The 19,165-nt window shown below is 41.1% G+C and overlaps 1 protein-coding gene across 4 annotated transcripts; it reads right to left on the bottom strand.

The window, feature by feature from the left end:
• Window positions 1–3,325: 3,325 nt before the first annotated feature.
• On the bottom strand, window positions 3,326–15,434 carry LOC146383339 (folylpolyglutamate synthase, mitochondrial-like). Of its 4 annotated transcripts, none has more exons than XM_084934541.1 (15): window positions 15,255–15,434; window positions 11,431–11,559; window positions 11,280–11,333; window positions 10,009–10,073; window positions 9,434–9,548; window positions 8,686–8,763; window positions 8,444–8,505; window positions 6,984–7,086; window positions 6,830–6,907; window positions 6,603–6,750; window positions 5,838–5,921; window positions 5,608–5,758; window positions 5,399–5,474; window positions 5,213–5,279; window positions 3,326–4,510 (listed from the first exon to the last, which is right to left on the bottom strand). In XM_084934541.1, exons 1-15 carry the CDS (start codon window positions 15,399–15,401, stop codon window positions 4,134–4,136), a joined length of 1,734 nt encoding a protein of 577 aa, XP_084790667.1. In that variant the 5' UTR covers window positions 15,402–15,434; the 3' UTR covers window positions 3,326–4,133. The 4 variants fall into 4 exon arrangements, with proteins under 4 accessions (XP_084790667.1, XP_084790666.1, XP_084790665.1 ...); XM_084934540.1 differs by having other exon boundaries at window positions 5,838–5,924; XM_084934539.1 differs by having other exon boundaries at window positions 10,009–10,142.
• Window positions 15,435–19,165: the final 3,731 nt, after the last annotated feature.

Consider the following 19,165-nt stretch of genomic DNA (forward strand, 5'->3'; position numbering starts at 1 on the left):
AAACAGACCAAACTTCAGTCTGGAGAACAACTGAGATATGAGGTTAGTCATTAATATACTGCTGCATGGGCTGGGCTGTAGTTACATTGTAAGGTTTTAAAAACTGAGCTTTAAAATGAATAGTGATGATAAAAACCGAGAGAGGCTGACAGTGATCACTGACTTTTTTTAGGGGCTTGTTCAGATTGAAGAACACAATACAAAGCATTAAAACATGTTAAAAACAAAACAGCCTTAATAAAACCGGAGTAGGTTGGACCCAGAAGCAGAGTTCATCAGGTCATCACTTAAAGATTGGATATCCCACCTGCTGAGTATGTTTTAATGCAGTACAGTTGTTGTTATTATTATTACTTGTCACATCCTATTTATGACAGTTAAAATAACATTCATATAAAAAATAAAATTGTCTGTGTAAACTGTATGTGGTGTTAAATAGGCCTATACTACTGCACTTTAATGTCGGTCATAAGGGTGGCACTTCAGGAGCCATATATTTTACGAGGTGGTACTCATTGTGAAAAGTTTTAGAACCACTGCCCTAAAGGACTAAAGAGAAATTAAAAAGTGAAAAAAAACAAACAAACACAAAACAAAACAAAACAGCAGAACATGACTGAAAACTTTTCAACAAACCCAACGATACAAGCCTGCCCCCTGGTGGTCAAAGCTCTGGTAAAAATTTGTGGAGGGTAATTAGAGAAAGTACCTTTAACAGCTTTGAATCCACATTAGAAGGTCAGTTCATCCCCAAAAGTTAATTTATATCATTTCCCTTTTCAATTTAGAAAGGTTTGGTGCGATTTGCCCAGTTATATAGATATTGCATGTTTTTATGCAATAACACTGCAGTAACCACCTGATTCAGTAAGCACCTGATTCAGTAAGCACCATGGTTTACCTGAAAAATCCTGTGCAGAAGCCGTAATTTCTTAAAATCTGCTCAGTGAACGCACACGTCGAGCCCAGAAAGACAAACAGTCATCATCTGGATTCATGATGTAAATGTGTGTTATACATAATTTAATTAAAGCCAGGATCATATATACCACACACTCATCTCACATAGCTTTTTCACACAGCACATTATTTGTTTCAGAGATATTTATTTATTTGTTTATTAATTTTTTGTGTAAGACAAATGTGAGATTTCTGTGTGTTAACATGACGTCATTCTTATGTGTGCCCTTTGTCCTGTCTTCACCCCCAACTGGTTGAGGCAGATGGCTGCTCCTCCCTGAACCTGGTTCTGCCGGACGTTTCTTCCTGTTGAAAGGGAGTTTTTCCTTCCCACTGTTGCCGAGTGCTTCCTCAAAGAGGGTTGTCTGATTGTTGGGGTTTCTCTGTATTATTGTAGGGTTTTACCTTGCAGTATAAAGCCCCTTGTGGTGTGATTTGGTGTTATATAAATCAAATTGAACTGAACTTAATTCTAATTAATCCACAGAAAGGGCCTTTCTGATATAAAGAACACCTAAATGTCAGCTCACCTTGCCCTTTGCTCCGGTCACATGAATGATATTGAGACGGTCAAGTTCATCCACCTTTGATATGCATACAAGCACAGACATGTAGTTCAGTTAAGACTGAAGGTGATAATTACTGTAACTGTGTGTAATCTCTGATATCACTGCTGCTTTGATTGGCTCACCGTGAGGCCCGCTCGTTCCAGGAAGCCTCTCGTGGTCTTTAGCTGCAGGTGACATTTGCTCTTTAGCTCCTTCAGGGCGGTAGCATTGGGCTGCAACGTGTTCAGGGTGGAGATGGCATCCTGTGGTAAAAGTACAAAAGGAAGGACAGAAAAGTTCAAAAGTAACAAAAATGTGTCATCTGTACAGAAAAATGTCTGCATGAAATGATGAGAATCAGGATGTCAGGACAGTCTGACTGAAATGTAAATCAAACGGTGATAGAAAGTGAAAGAGTCTCTGTTTTCCTACTAGATTTTAGAACCAAGGAATGATTAATGCTTCATGATCAGCAAGTTGAAAAAGCAAAATTGTGAAAAAAGACAAAAAATAATAATAATGATTTGTTTTTTAAAGTTCTCTTTTAAAACAAGATTTTTCTTCTCTGGAGGTTCCAGAATATTTGCCAGTGCAGAATTCCCCCACAGATTTCAGACTTTTGGAGAGCCGTGTCCCTCTCCAATAACAAAAACCCCTGGACAGCACCAGCCTTTGCCTTGAAGCAGCAGCTCCACAGTCACAATAATAGAACAGCTGCTATAAAACACTAAAACAGAAGGAAACCTCAGCTTACCATTTCTGTATCCATGGCGGCTCTGCTTCAGTCTGACACCGTTGTGACAGTTTCTGTTACAGCAGGTATGCACTTATCCGTCCGCTTTAAAACCCTGCCTCTGTCTTTGGGGCTTTCACATATTTATCACCTTAGAAAAGCATCATTTTTGCCCGAGGCATGTAGTAAAAGGAAGTAAGAATATTTTCAGGTATCTCTACTTGAGGATTCATTCTTCTGTCAACCTTTTATTTTTACTCTTTACATTTTCAAATCGTTTTTTTTTTTTTTGGGGGGGGGGTGAATGGGTTTTTTTTGGAAGTGTGGTCCTAAACTTTTGATCAGCTGTAAAAAGCTTGCTTCAGTAGATTGCATGCTCAAAAAACTTTTTGGTGTCACTCCCATTTCTTCTTGTTGAATATGACATTTTTCCAAATGTGTCATAATATATACATATATATACACACACACACACACATATATACGTGTGTGTGTGCGCGTGCGTGTCATAATATATACATATATATATACACACACACACACACACACATATATACGTGTGTGTGTTTTCATGGTGATTTCTTTCTTTCAGTGAATGGTAAATGGCCTGTATTTGTATAGCACTTTTACTAGTCCCCCCTAGGGACCCCAAAGCACTTTACACACCCAGTCACACACACATTCACACACTGGTGGAGGCAAGCTACAGTTGTAGCCACAGCTACAGCCCTGGGGCAGACTGACAGAATGGTGTTTGAAAAAAGAAAAGAGAAAGACAACAAAACCCTCTAGTACTCCAATTCTAAGAATTGCGCTAATTCTTCAGTGAAGGTAAAGATGTTCCTGCTCAGTGCAGCAAGATGGTCTAGTTCATCCTGTTAAACTGTAGGGGGGGGGGGGGGCTTACTCTCTTAACTTTTCTGTTAAAGTCACTGCACATCACTGATGTACAGGTTGTATATTCACAAACCTTGCATACAGTATCAAGTGGTCCTGTTCTTTGGAATGAGCTACCTTCTGATTTCAGATCAGTTAATTGTGTGTAATTGTGCGTCTATTAATAATAGGAGACAGCTCACAGGTGTTGTTTTGTAACCATTTTTATTGTGGATCACACTGCGGAGACGTGGACTGTGTCTGTAAAACATTTCCCATCAGCAGGACCAAGAAAGACACCAAAGTTTTAAACCATGGTTGGCACAACGTCTCCATAAACTAACCGGCTCAGTTTTTAAAGATGTGAGCGGATTGCATCGTAGAGCTTCCATAGAAGTGAATTTCAGGTGAAACTTAAAACAGTGATGTTCATTTTGTGCTCACAAAAGTCAGAGTCTGAACGGATATGGCTGAAGGTCTTAACCTTTTAGCTTTAAATACACCAACTGCATGTGTCACAGTCTGACCATGAAGTTAAATTAAGGCCCATTTAAATAAGACGTAGAAACGCAACACTGATTTTAAACTCGTGAATCCATCTGATACCAGATTTATACATTTACAAAGAGGAGGCCACATGTACGAAGCACACTGTGCAACCAAAGTGACACAATAAAGGAAAATGTGCAAATATTTCTCAATTTTTTAAAGATCTCTGAAATGTGATAATTAAACGTTCCCAACAGGGTCAGAAACAATTAATGCAGTTTAAATCATTCCGTTTGACCAGCTCAGCTCTTTGTAGCGTCTACAGCTCATGTAAACACATCTGGCTTCAAGTAAGACTGAAGACACTCTGGAGCGTCTGCGCTGTAAGGCTCAGGGTGAAGCTGGAGCTGCCTCAGTCCTCATAATTAGCTCTCAGAGAAACAAATCCCCAAGTCTGAAATGTTAAAAGCATGAAAAACCTTCTGTCCAGGTAAGTTTCCCACAGTAGTGTAAACATGTGCAAATGGTCACTTAGAGGAAGCTGGGTCCAGGTGTTTGAGTGCTCCTCCCACCAGGTGGAGGCTTCCGGTGATGAGGACGTGGATCTCTGTGGCCTCACGGAGGGGAGCGGCTTTGGCCGTGACACTCTGTTTAACTGGCAATGTCGACTTGGCCGGGTCAGCCAGCACAGAGTCCCTGCCTTGCGTGATCCACTGGAGGGCGCTGAGGATGCACGGGAACACCAAGGTGTCCCCTCTGTGCTCAGGTAAACGAGGAAGACTGTCCTGGATCAGCAGCTGGGTGCCTTCGTCATCACCCAGCCGGTTATGAAGGCGCCAGCTCCTCTCGTTGTCCAAGCAGCGAGTCAGCATGTTCTCCACTGACACGTTGAAGTTCTGCTGGTCTGAGAAGGAAACAACAAGTCCGATAAATCCTGTGTATAGAAATCTGCAGGAAGAGGTTAAGACTAAATTCTTGCTCCATGCCCTTACTGAACACTTCCTGCACCCGAGTTTTGTTTTTGGCCCTCGTTAGCTGTCAGCAGCCTCCAGAGTCCAACAAGCCAACTAAGACTATCCTCAACAGCTTATTTTATCTCTGGCTTCTGGCAATAGAGTGGACATGTTCCACACCTATGTCCCAGTCAGTTTCCTGGACTGAGACACTCCTAGTGCATCCTCACTATACCATGTGATTACACCAGGCCTGTCCAGCATCATGTCCCACTACCTGATCTAACAGCACCACCAGCTCAGCTCCCGTTTTCACCCGACTGTTCTAGACATGTGAGGTCTGATCGAGAGTCGAACTAGTGTGTCCTGGTGTTCTTTTGGACACCTTGATGCTCGATCATTATGTTTATCATTAACAAACTGCATGCACAGGCTGTCACTCCTGAACGCGCCATGTTAGGTTTCACTCCCACTGTGCAGGTGAACATTAACCCTTTCCCCCTTGAAAGCCAACTGGGAGTAACCTTGAAGCCCTTTCCTGAACAGAGTGGTTTCAAGCTGCTTATGAACAAAATGACTGAACGTATCTCTATCGAGAGAGAGAAGTTTCTTTATTCTCCTTTCAGAAACTCCATCCCATTCAGAGTACTTACCTGCGTTACAGGAAGCAATGGCTTCAGTGATGTTTGGGCAAAAGACAGCAAAGTCAAAGTGACACGTCTGAGAGAGAAAAAAAAGAAACCGGTAAAAAAAAAAAAAAAAAAAAGGGCAGAAGAATTATTTATAGGGGTCAGTTCCTCTCTACATGAATGTGTGCGTATTAAAGTAGCTGTACTCACCACCAGCAGTTTCAGCATGGCAGCCGAGTCTCTCTCTCCTGTCGCGTTGAACAGTAGCACTCTGGCCACAGCTCCACTAAAACAAACATGTTGAGGCATCAAATCAGCATGTGAAGTACAAACCTTCCTGCAGAAACACTTCTAGGATTTAAAGAGAGCGTGGCTGTCTGAGGTGGTCTTTGACACACAGTTTAACAAGTCTTGCTCACCTGGCACTCCTCTCGTGCTCAGCTGCAGTCTCTCTGAACCACTGAACGCAGGCCTGCATACTGCGCATGGTGTGAGCTCCATCCAGGAAGTAAGTCACCTCTTCATGCTTCAGGGTCTGCGTCCTGCCGGGCCACTTAGCATCTGCCAGCCCTGAGAGCAAACACACACAGTTACCTCACTGAATGACAATCTGGTTGTAATGGCAGCTGACTGGCTCAGCAGGACTCACCTTTAACCATGATGGGGCTGGGACTGAACGCAGGTGCCTGAAGTGTACCGTTGTTTTCAACAGTGGTGACGGGAAAGCTGTGATCTGCTGAGAGAGGACAGGTTTCTATTAACACTCTCGTCACCTAACCCCTTCACTCACACCCCTAAAGAAAGTCCCGTTTGCAACAAGCCATGAAGGGAGCACAGCAAACACATGGAAGCAGGAATTTTTTGACCTACTTCCAAACGCTGTGTGTGGTGGGTACATAACACTGCATGTGAACCTGAACACACCATCTCCTCTGAAGCATGATGGAGGCAGTGTCATAGATAGATGGAGCTAAAATACAGGCAGGGGTTTAGGCAGGATCTTTACATCTGAGTCCTGTAAGTTATATACTGTGGATCTCATCATGCAAACCTGTCCTCACCCTGTGAACCTCAAGTTCCCCCTTCACCCTTGTCAGTTTTATTTAGATTTTTCTGACTTCTTTAACAACTTTTTTGAAAGCACAACAGACATCAGCTACTTTCTGCCACAGAAGCACTGCTCTTTGTTTGTGCTCTCTTCAGTGAGTGACAGCAGCACGATCTGTTTACCGTGAGGCAGCTGACATCAATGTAGACCAACCTCCTCTCACTGATTTTACATTTAAAAAATTAAATTAAAAAAAATAAATAAATAAAAAAATCACGGTTCAGCTACATGGTTTCGAGGCTCAGGCAGTATTCAATTTATGTACATTTGGGATATTTAGGATTTATGTATAAACGTTAATCACACCTGGTAGGCACCTCCTCTGAAGCCAGGTGTGACTCAGCTGGAGGGCGAGGGAGGCGTTGGAGCGCTGGTGCTGCCCTGCAAGGCCCAGGTGCAAAGGTCCACAGTCCACTTGGTAGTCCTCCAGCTGTGGACACACCCACAGTGGGCACTGCGACAACAGTTAGAGCATGTTAGATAAAACTGAAGCTTCATTTTTGTGTGTGATGTGACTGAAAGTGGACTCCTACTCCGATCTCTTTGACCCGCTCCTTGAGCACGGGCATGGCGCCCTCTGGCTGTCTGACGGTGAAGGCGGGGACTTCAGGCTGCAAACACAATAATGCAGAGTTACAAACAGGAACTAAAAACAAATAACGGGTTCAAGCTGAACCACAGACACACCTTGAAGATGCCTCCTTTCTGCCAGGCGATCTTCTCGACGGTGTCTCCGAGAATCTGAGTGTGATCTATGCCCAGAGAGGAGATGCCACACACCCACGGCCTCCTGTGGAACCGCACAGGGCGAGAAACGCTGGTTAAAAGCGCCTCAAAGTTTTTCAAGCGACTATAAAGTGTTTTTTATTCTACCTCATGAAAGACGAATTGTAAAAGTAATGCTAATAATAAACACATGAAAAAGAAGTCTAACCATATAAATGAAGACTAGTCTACTTTTTGCCCCCAATTTTTGCTCCAAGTCTTTTTAAGGTCTGTGGCACTCTCTGCCTTTAGATTAGGACTCAAATTGCACACGATCACGTGTTAATTTTACCTTCAGGCTCACTGCACTGTTGTTCAGTTCTAATGAACCAAGTGCACAAAATGCTGCACGTTTGCATTTCTTGTCAGAAGCATATTACCTGCATGACTGCACACACTCCTATAGTCAGCAGAGCCCAGTTAAACCAAGATGTGTGTGCTGCAGAGGCTTCCTGATGGTAGAATATTTTGGCATTCATTTTCTGATGACATAATTAACTCCATGGTAGCCATGTTCTTTGTTAGATAACTGCATTAAAATCCAAAAGGCATAAACAGCACAACCACGGTGCACATGGATTCCAGCTCAGGGATTCCGGTTAGAGCCACACAGATCTCAAAATGGGACTTTGCAAAGCAGAGATGAGACCATGATAATGCAGCCATGTCCACCTTTCATAAATCCAAAATACAGTGGTCCCTCGCTATAACGCGGTTCACCTTTCGCAGCCTCGCTGTTTTGCGGATTTTTTTGTGCGTAATTTTGTGGACCATTGTCAATCTCGTGCCGTGTCTCCTGTACAGTACAGAATGTGTTCAGCTTGTCAAATTTACATAAATCTTCGATCGCTAGAAGTGTGACCCCAAAGTGCTGCACTGTATGTTTGTACGTTTTCTCCCCAACAAACACAACAATGTCGATGAAACGTTTTAGTTTTATAATACTGGCCTTATTTTTCTACAAAGGTTTGAACTTTAAGAGAGTTTAAAGAAGAGAGAAACGTGTGAAAATGTTGATGCCTGTCTGAGAACAGTGTATAAAGTATGTAGTGAGGGGTGTTACAGCCTTTAAGCATATATAATAATTGTAAAAAATAAAGCTGACTACTTGGATTTTACCTGTCACAGGTTATTTTTAGAACGTAACTCCCGCAATAAACGAGGGCCGCTGTATCACACACATATTCCTTTCTATCAAAGGTACACACCAGTGTGCACAATCAGAGCCATAGCACCACATGCTAATGTTTATTTACCATGAGCCTGGCAGTGGGCCCATTTTACAAGTGCTCAGTTTGTGCTAGAAACAAAAACTCCCTGTGGCCTGTATTATACTCTTGTATGAGTTTCATTGAAACTCAAGTTTCAATGAAGAATCTCACCTTATGATGTTGGTGCAGTCGTACGCGCCGCCAATACCAACTTCAATCACAGCTAAATCCACCTGAGCAAAGACAAGAGCTGTTTAGATCGAAAGAAAACACCAGGAGTAAATCTGAGATCAGAGCTTTAAACTTCACTGACAAAGGAAACTGCACAGGTGTCTGTATTTAAGGCACATTAATACCACTTAAGTGAGGAATTATTTTTTTTAAGTGTGTTTATTGGCTATCTCTGAAGTTACCTTCTCTTGGAGGAAGACATGGAAGGCCAAGATGGTGAGGAAGCGGAAATACGCCGGCATAGTCCCTCCGTGGGCATCCTGAGGGGATCGAAGAGAGAAAGACTAAGACTGCCTGATTACAGCCAAAAGATAAAATAATGAACTTTCTGATCCATAATTCTAATCTTCAAGTCAAATCAAGAAAGCCTTTGTCACATGCAAGTTGCCCTGCAGCGAAATGGGACCCCCCCCTCCCCCGACCTTACTTACACAGCACAGACATCACATGGGGAGACAGGTCATATTATGGAAAATCTTGGCTATTTAATGCAGTTATTGCACAGAACACAACAACCTATAATAATCAGAATGAATAATAATAATAATCATCATCATCATCATCATCATCATCATCATCTATAATAACCTTGGCAGGGACCAGCAGATGGAGAAAAACACTTATCTGAAATAAGAACTAGGAGTTTTTAAAAAAGCAAAAATTAAAAGGACAAAATTAAATGAAATAAATAAAACTGCTTTTCTGATTCTGTGGGAAACCCTGCAGCTGCGTGCATTAAAGGGTTGAACTGAGGGGCGGTAACGTGACCAACACGTGCTGCCCGTCACATGAGGCTCACGCTCATCCTGACGCGAGGAGCCTCATTTTAAAACCAACTCAATTACAACCTGTGACACAGATTATACACGCACACACGCGCACACGCACACTATGGTCAGTGACTGTCTGCGCTCCCGTTTTCAGACCCACCTTTGTTTCATCGAGTCGCCCGTAAACCTGCCAGAAATATTTAGTGAAGAGGTCTTTCCCGATTGGCTGTCCGTTGATCCGAATCCTCTCCCTGACCTGCACCAGATGTGGAGAGCTGCACACAAACGCGCAGCTTCAGACACAAACACTTCAACACAACCAGTCGAACCAACATTACACACCTGCACCCCCCCCGCATCATCAATATGATCACATTTTAAAGAGCTTCAGAGGAGCTCACAAATGGTCACTAACTTCATTTTCCTTTCCATTTTCTTTTTTTGTTTTGTTTTTTTTGGAGAGGCGTGTATGTCTCTCCAAAAAAAACAAAACAAAAAACAACAAAAAAAAACAAAAAAAAAAAAAAAACAACAACATGTGGATGTTGTTCACACTTTACGATCTGGACCAGCTCTGCAGTTCGGGAGGGAAATTATGGCTAATTATGGATTTTATTTCTTATTAAATCTTGTGTGTACATCCCAAAAAGCTGCAACACATCTTTAATCTTACATGGTGGATGCTTTAAGTCAAATCCCTGACAAAATAAGAATAAAAGTTAGATTTGAGTTTACCTGTAAAATCCTGTGCGGAAGCCATAATTTCTTAAAATCTGCTCAGTGAACGCGCATGTCGAGCCCTGAAAGGCAAAACGGTCATCGCTGGGTTTTTCCATCGGGACAGAACAGCACTTTGTTGTAAATTTCCTCTAAAAAAAAAATTTATAAATAAAAAGTGAAGTCTGAAAGCACCCTCGACCGAGCTGGTTAATGAATACACATTTGCCAATATGTTTGTTTGACCTTCTGCTCTCAAGTTGCATAACGAGAGCTCGGCGCTGACGGGACAGACGACAGCGAGATTAAACAGAGTCCCACACATCACTACAAGCCCGACAAAGATCTGCAGGGCTGGATGGGACTCGCACTGTCAGTAAACCTTTGGCATCACATCCTGTTGGTGTGCAGACAGATGAGGCCTGCTTATGCTCATGAATTCAGAGTTTTAGAGTCAGGAAACAACAGAAACATCTGAATGACTGAGCAAATTTAACTGAACGGAGAAAGCAATCCAGGAAATGTATGAAATTGTGTCCCTCACCTTCTCTGTGAGTCAGGAAGTATTAAAATGTTACAAACTCATCACTTTTACTGTTTTCCTGCTAAAAATCAAACTTTTTACTTACAGTTTTATACTAATTAAATTAAACCTGTTTAAACCATAAAAAAAATGAACAAATTCAAAATTAAAAAAATAAAATAAAATTGCATACATAAATTATAACTTGTATACTTTTTGCTACATCCTGCACTTTTGTCTGACTGTACCCATTATGTTTTACAGGGGAAAAATAATTCTTAAATAATTTTTGCAACTTAATTATATTAAATTATTTTTTTATTGCATTCTTTTTTTCCCCCATTTACGTGACTTTATATTGTATTTACATATATTTCATTGCATTTATTTTTAAAGTTTAACATTGTAAGTTGTTCCATTTTTTCCATAACTGATAAATAGCGACATGATCTTTTTGCATAAATTCTATTTTTTTCCATAGCATTTTATATTATTGAGCTCCTGGATCTTACTTCATCCATTTAAATTGGTCTTTTTTTTCCCCTTGAGGGTTATTTTCCCCCCCACTGTTATACATATTTTATAGAGTTATTTTTAAGATAACAATTACAGGGTGTGTTTGTACAAGGCTGCCTCTTTATCTCAGACCTAAATCTGATTTCAAGATATGATTGAGTATTGAGTGAGACTGATATACAAGAACAATAAAACATAGCGCTAAAGAAATACTCATCTTCATACAGTTATGTAACACACATCAGCTCACCTTGCCCTTTGTTCCAGTCACGTGAATGATATTGAGATGGTTGAGTTCGTCCACCTTTGACACACACAGACACACACGTCAGATAACACTGAAGGCCATATCTACTATAACACTGTAATTCTAAATGTTTTCTCCGCCCTGATTGGCTCACCGTGAGGCCGGCTCGCTCCAGGAAGCCTCTCATGGCATTCAGCTGCAGCTGAGGGTTGCTGCGCTCTCGTCGTACCTGCTCCAAGGCGCTGGCATTTGTCTGCAGCGTGTTCAGAGTGCAAATGGCGTCCTGAGGTGAAAGAAAAATGTTTGAGGATGGAATCACAATAATCTGCAGGAAAGAGTTTCTGAATGAAAGGATGAGGATCAGTCTGACTTAGAGAGTGACAGATGCTTTGTTTCCTCTGCAGATGTCAGAAGGTAAAAATGACACTTTCACACAAGCAGAGCTAAGAAATCTTTCATGCCGAGACGGTCAGTGAGAGTCAGAGGTATAACCACCTGCCCAACAACACCTGTGAGGCAAACCGGCTGAGACCAACCAACCACTGATGAGCAGCACAACAGCAGCTCTTCTGTCACTCTGTAACAGAGATACCTGCGGCATGTGGGGGTGTGGGCGGGGTCTAATGTTTAGCTCATGCTTCACCGTGGACACTGGCAGTAGCTGGCGCAGTGTAAAGCTACTTCTTCACAAATAAGTCCACATGGTTGATGTCTGATGATGAAATTTGCATCACTCTGGCCCAAGTGGACTCGTGAACATGGGAATTACAAGAATCAAAACATGGCCACAGTATTATTTATTCTATATTACATCAGCCACCCGTCTTCATCTGGGCAACATGTTAAGCCTCTTCTCATGCCAGATCCATCTTACAGGTTTCAGCAGTCTCATATATGAAAACGAAAAATGTCTCATATATTCAAAATGAACTGAAGTTAAACTGAATGAGAAGAAACAGCAGCTCTGACTTTATGTGCAAAGTATTTACGTTTTGTGTTGAAGTGATATCAACTGAAGTTGAACCAGGGTCCGGCTGTACTTTCAGGTACGTTCATGTAACAACTGTTTGCACCAGAAGAAGCTGCAGCAGGTCAATATAAGCTTTCTTTTATAAGTGATTATTCAAGCAGCCAGCAGTTATTCCTGTTCTCAAGTTCTTTGAAATCAGTTTAATATAGCTAAACAACTGGCAGGCTCATGAAAATCTGGAAAGCTCACAGTCTGATTCTGATTACTCAGACCAGACTGAATTTTTTTTTTTTTAAAACCAAAAAAAGCCCATGAGACTCACAGGAGCAATGACAAGGATTCTGTTCATAAATAATTTGTTACAAAAGCAAATATTCAACGTGACGATATTTTTTCATGGGATGGGAATGAAGAGTCAGCTTCAAACTGTCCACTCCATCAGATTCATATGTCTAACAACTCATTCATTCCTTTAATCAGAGCTGGAGAGTGTTCTGACATCATTTCAAATCGCTTTGCCTTTAGAGATAAATGTTTGCTTTGATCAGGAATCAATGCAGGAATCTATGAAATAGTCAGACCTGTAAGCAGAATTAATGACAGCTTCAGTATCCAAATCTTATCAGTTAAACTTTGGGAGTTAAAATTTCAGGAATGCATTAATGTCAGTGTGAGTCCTCACAGGTGAGTCCCTCCCCCTACACACAGAGTGGAGCAGGCAGCAGCCACCCTAATGATAAAAAAATGAAGCCATCAGAACTTTCTTTCCAAGCTCCTTAGATTATGAGAGCTCAATGACTTCAATCTCAGCGCTGAGTTTGCCGAGACCCTGAAAACTAAACAGCCAAGTTTAAAGCAGATCGGATGAACTGTTATTGAGATATGCAAATAAAAACAACCACAGATTTCTCAATTTACAACTGAGACGTCATATAAACACGGCGAAACTTCAGCATGTATCCGCAATCCCATTAACCCAATTCCTCTGTATGAGAGTTAAAACACTCAATTAAAAAAAAAAAAAAAAAAAAAAAAAAAAAAAAAAAAAAGATAAAGGCCAGTACTTTTAAAAGACAGTGATTCACAGCATGAAAAACATCTCAAGCCTTCCACTTTAAAACCAATGAATATAAATCAGACACAGAAATAGAAAAAAACAAAACACCAGCAGAAATGCTGGAAATTAAGCAGAATGAAGTCTTACAGCTCATCATTGCGCTTATACTGTCCTGTCTTTATCCATGGTTAGATCACTGGCTCCAGTTTGATAACGTTTGATCACCTTTTATAGCAGGTATGCTCCCATCCACCACCAACACAAACACAGACGCCACATTTCTTTTTCACTTCTGCATGCAAATGAACTGTTCTCCTGGCCAGAGTCCAAAGCACAGGCGTTGTGAAAAGTAGGTGAGGAGGAGTTCTGACAGCTTAAAGCAACAAGAGGTAAAGACAGATGAAGAAGAACGTGGAAATGTTTAAAAACTGCCACGGGAGACAGTTAACAGCATTCGAGCCTTTCAAAAAACAGCTACCAGACACCCTTCCATACCACCACCAGGTGGTGTCTCCTATAACTCAGGTGTGTTGTTGTTTTCTGAAAAAACAAAACAAAAAAAAATAGGTGTGAATCCCAGGGAGCCGAGCCCAGCAGTGGATCAGAAATGTAAAGAGAAATCTTGTGTTTAGCTGCAGGCATGGGTGTAATCTCAGTGGTTACAGGCTTCTGGGTCAAAGGTGACAGATGGAAAACAAAACATTTTTAATTACTTAAAATGAACTCCACCCTTGTATGAATCAGAGTGGTTTGGTCCACACTCATTTAGGCAGAAAAAAAAAAGATTAAGTCATAGCAGCCATTTCTTCATATTCTGTTAATTTCTTTTGTAAAAAATTTATAGAGGGTTTTAATTTATAGCAGCACACATCTGGAAACATCTGAACTGTCCAAATTATTTAAACCTCCAGAGGGCAACTACAAAAAGTATATTTAAGTTTATTTGCTTAATAAAAATTTATTTTTTTAAGCAATTATTTCTGTAGAATTATGACAGATCGTGTCTAAAATAAATCTAGAAAGTGAGACCAATACAGAAGTGCCTTAAACCTTGTTTGATCACCACCAGGTGCCGACTCCTCTGGTTGTGTATAAACCAGCATTAATTGATTTGTGACGGCAGTGAACACATTCCTGATCAGTTTACTGGGCCAATCAGGAATTTAAAGTCTTACAGAAGAAAATGTGTTTATTTTATGAATTATGCTCATTATTACAGTCACAGTGGAGCCTAAAACAGGATATGCGCCTCGTCGATCATAAACCAAAGAGCAGGCAGTCTGATCCACCCTGAGCCTGCCGAGTTTCATAACAACACCAAGAGGTCAATGGACAACTACATCCATCTTTCACATACAGTCTACAGTTGAAACAGACTCAGAAAATCCTTAAAGATAGTTTTGTTGCAGTCATTCATTGAGTCTCTTTAATATCTGGCCGCAGGAAACCCATGATGGACCCATGTGTAAAATTTTATGTGCCAAATGCTCGTGAAAGCAGCAGCACGAGGAGATAAAAAAGGGTCTTGTCTCCTCAATTTTGCATAAAGTGGAGATAAGACTGCGGACGGCTCTGACAGTCCCAGCTCTAAAACTGCGGGAAAGTCCCATTAATATTACAGGAAACATCAAAAACACCTGAGTTCATCCAGGAAAAGGTCGGGTGAGCATGGCACGAGTCAAACTAACAGAAATAACATGGCTACACAGAAATACCACAGCACGTGCCAGCGCAGACTTTTAGCCACTGACACTGATAGTCTCATCGCGAGCTGTTAATAGCTGTCCAAGCTAGCGTGTAACAGCCGAGACCGGGCAGCCTGTCAGCCATGATTCCATCAAACTCCAATCAGCCCGAAAACTACCTCCAAACTTTCTGAAACAGTCTCGCTGCTCAGTTAGCTAGCTCGTTAGCCGGCTGGAGCACGAACGGCGGCGGTCACGCAGCATACCTGGTACTCCATTCCCGGGATGTGAGGAGCCGTCTCGGTGCTGTAGAGCCGGCACGAAAGACCCGCCAAACTGAGTGCCCGATCCCGCCGTGCAAGCCGCGCGGCGAAGGCCGAGCCCCGCCGCAGCATGCGCGACATGCACAGCATCACGAAGCGTGGAGGTCTCCCAGGAAGGCGACACCAAATATGGAAGGCTCGTTTTTCAAGCGTAATGACGTCAGAACACGCCCCGTCATTTTTACTCGTTTTTTTAAACATGAAAACGCAAAGAAATAAAACACACAAATACTCCGACAAAGATCGGACAATAAAAAAACAATACATTTTCAGAACCTGAGATTAGATCAGTATCTAAAACAATCCTGCAACAGTGAAAGTTGGTGGATGTTTTTCAGTGTCTCCAATATAAAAAAGAATAATAATAGCCATCCCAGCTCCATAATTTGTCGCGACCTGAGACTCACTGAAAACAGCAATAACCGATTTTTGTGCCACTAAATGTCCAGACTTTAGCAGAACTTTACCAGAAACAGAAATGTCCTGCAGGGAAATCTAACCTATAACTGAAAAGCATTATGTGGAAGATTAAGGTTAGGGGTGTAAGAGCACATTTCTTCCCTTCCCTCCTATAAAGTGAAAGAAGAAAACTTCACAATCCTGAATGAGATTTACCTTTGACGCCATGAATTCTCAGGACTGAGCTTTAATTTGAATGCAAACTGTTTATCTCTGGAATAATATGTGCAGCTTTAATCCAAGAAAGCAGAATTATTACCTTTTATTACTTCTCTAAGGTTTGTTCAGAATCAGAATCGGAGGCTTTCAAATACTTTCCTGTAAATAATGAAGACGAAAACATAAGTGCAGGTATTCTAACAGTAAACCAACCATGAATGGATGAACAAATTTAACCTTCTGCAAAACACACTGGAGTTATTTTCCCCTTAAATTAATTTGAGATATGTTTACATTATAACACATAATCATTATTTATTAATTTACATGAGCATTTTTGCTGCTTTGCGGTCGTCAGAATGTCTTGGTTTGTATTTTCACGTTTATTAATTTATCAAACAGTCCGGTTTGGTGCGGAGAGCGCCCCCATGTGGTGGTAAACTAGTATCATAGTTTTGATCAAACGTTTACAGTTATGTCGGTTTTCTAAGAATTTACCCTTAAATTTAGGGCTAAACCCTGGTGAACAGTTATTCACTGCCTTTCTTTAAAAAGGAATCGAAAGGTCAAAAACACGTTTTCAGTGGGGATCCTTTGAATAATTTGTCTCTGTTAAAATGTGTCTGCTAGAAGTAACTTTCAGGTCATAAAAGCTTTAAAAACAACTTTTTGGGGTAAAGCATTTGTTTTAGATTTTGTTAGAAGCACAAACACTGATCCATTACTACACACATTTTCTTTTTGCTGGGCAGCACTAAACTCATCAGTGGCTGAGATTGTTAACATCTTAAAAATGAGTACCAGTCATTACATCACTCCTAAGGATCCCCCTTTCTTATTTGGGAGGTGTGATGGGATTACAAAATAATCTTGTTTACATACTGCAGAGGCTGGTTGATGGTGGGTGGGGTCGGGAGAACCTAAAATCCTGTTTATTATTATGCAGTTAACCTCCAGCTCTGCTTCAGTACGGTACTTAACAGCCTCATTTGCCTCCATTATCACCCATGCACAGTCTCTTTGATAAAGTACTTTGTGTATTTCTCTGGCGATTCAGAAACTGGGTAATGAAGCTTTTAGCTCTCAAGAAGACCTGGGACCGTAAATTTAAGTTTGAAATGGGATAATAAAAGAGTGGGAAAGGATATTTAGAAACATTCAAATACTTTCCCATGATGCAAGGGATACAATTTCTTCACTTTAAGATTGTGCATTGCTTTTATTGGACACCATACAGATTATATATAATACTGCTGTATAAGTCTTATGTACATATGCCATCGTTTTGTAATAAAATTCAGGAGTTTGGGACTACAATATATGAAAATATATGTGATGCTGTTTTCCCTGCGAGGTGAGACAGAAATATACTAAGATTCTGACCTAAATGACTGATCTGACAGTGAAGACTAAAAAACTAATTATTTCGTTTTTCAAATCTGATGACTGGTGGTGGGAGAAGGGGAAGAAGGTGGCTTCCATTTTTGTTGTAAAACAAATGTTTTAGAACAAACTTGTTGAGGTTTCCATTCTCCTCAATGTGCACAGTGCAGTCCAGAAATGGCAAACTGTTGTCTTTTGTGTCTTCCCTGGTGAACTTTGTTTTTATCCACAGAGTTGATGTGAACAGTGAAGGATTCTACTTCGTTGGTTTTGATTTGTGGATAAAAACATAAATTTCAACACACACTCAGACAAAAACTGGTTGATCCCAAAGACAAAACTCCTAAACACAGATTTAATAATGTAGTATAGACTGTACAATGTACTGAGGAGTGCTTAGACCTCTACATTGGAGAGACCAAACAGCCACTTCATAAACGCATTGCACAACAAAGAAGAGCCACCTCCACGGGACAAGACACGGCTGTCCATCTGCATCTAAAGGACAAAGGTCACTTGAGGATGCCAATGTTCACGTTTTGGACAGAGAGGACAGATGGTTTGAAAGAGGAATGAAAGAAGCCATCTATGTCCACTGTGAGCGACCATCTTTGAACAGAGGCGGTGGTTTACGATACCAACTGTCTGCCATCTATAATCCAGTTTTGAGATCCCTTCCCAGACGCCTTAACGCCCACTCACATCCAGCCATTTGACCTCAGGAAATCACTTGATAGGGTGCGGCTAGGTTTCAAAATGAGCTCACCCGAAACCTTGGCTGATTGTGACCACACCCGTTTTCACACCTTGGCTCGTGTGATTAGGTAGAGGATCAATAGGGGTCCATGACCCTCTTGGGTACACTCCCATAGGGCTTGAAATCTGGGACTCTCCACCAGTTGCTCTTAGAACTGAAGAAGGTTCTCAGATGAGAGGTGAAACGTCTTCAAGAAAACTTAAAGAAATCTAGATGCTTTTAATTCCAAGCTCCTTAGACCACAATGACCTAGATGACTGAGAACCTTCACAGACAAACTTCAGTGTTTGTTGTTGCTGTTTTAAGTATATTAAAAAAAACAAACGTGGATCATAAATTAGCTTGTTGTTTCTTTTCTTTCAGATAGATTTGAATAATGATGATAGCTCTTTTATTTCCCAGTCAAGTTTAGTTTCGATGCATGCTTTAAAATAACTGCAGAGGCAAGCAAATGGCTGCTGAGGGGGTGGCAGGGAGCTCGCAGGAAATCAGGAAAAGCACTTGAAACCGGCTGAAAACAGAGAGGTCTGATGGTTTTAATGTGCAGAGACCTCCATCAGCATGCTGAGGGTATGTGGCTACCCTGTAATAATAATAATAATAATGTATTAATACAACCGCCACACAGAAGCACAGCATTTAATGGTGAATTAACAGATCGACAACATGTTTAATTTTAACGAATGGTAACGGCAATCACTGCAGCTTCTAAGTAAAAGTTATAACATTATGAATAAATACATGTTGGCGGAAGTAAATAGGCTAACAGTGAGTTCCTTTGTTTACAGTTATGGAAATAAGAGTTCTAAATAAACCACTGTGCAAATTTCAAAGCTTACAAATATATTATTTTTGTGACATGGTTTCATGTTTGATGCACTCAGGAGGATCAGGAGAACTGGAATTTCCACCCTGTGTGAGGGCATGCATTATGGCATGACAACACAGTTTCGGAGAGGCCACTCCACTCCTCTATGCCCCCCACCCCGACAGACTTGACCTTTCTGAATGAGACGCTACAGACGAACCCGGCCTTACGAGATTGGTTTTTTATTTTTTATTTATTTTTTTTAATATTTATTATTCTTTTACTGCT

Source organism: Perissodus microlepis, chromosome 7 (genome assembly GCF_051167445.1).
Source record: "Perissodus microlepis isolate ML-2025 ecotype Zambia chromosome 7, ASM5116744v1, whole genome shotgun sequence".
NCBI lineage: Eukaryota > Metazoa > Chordata > Actinopteri > Cichliformes > Cichlidae > Perissodus > Perissodus microlepis.

Coding starts and splice junctions, on each gene's coding strand:
- LOC146383339 (XM_084934538.1), bottom strand. CDS start 15,401: ATGCTGTGCATGTCGCGCATGCTGCGGCGGGGCTCGGCCTTCGCCGCG. Junction 9,549..10,008: donor TTCCGCACAGGATTTTACAG/GTAAACTCAAAT, acceptor GTTTGTGTGCAG/CTCTCCACATCTGGTGCAGG. Junction 8,506..8,685: donor ATGTCTTCCTCCAAGAGAAG/GTAACTTCAGAG, acceptor GTCTTTGCTCAG/GTGGATTTAGCTGTGATTGA.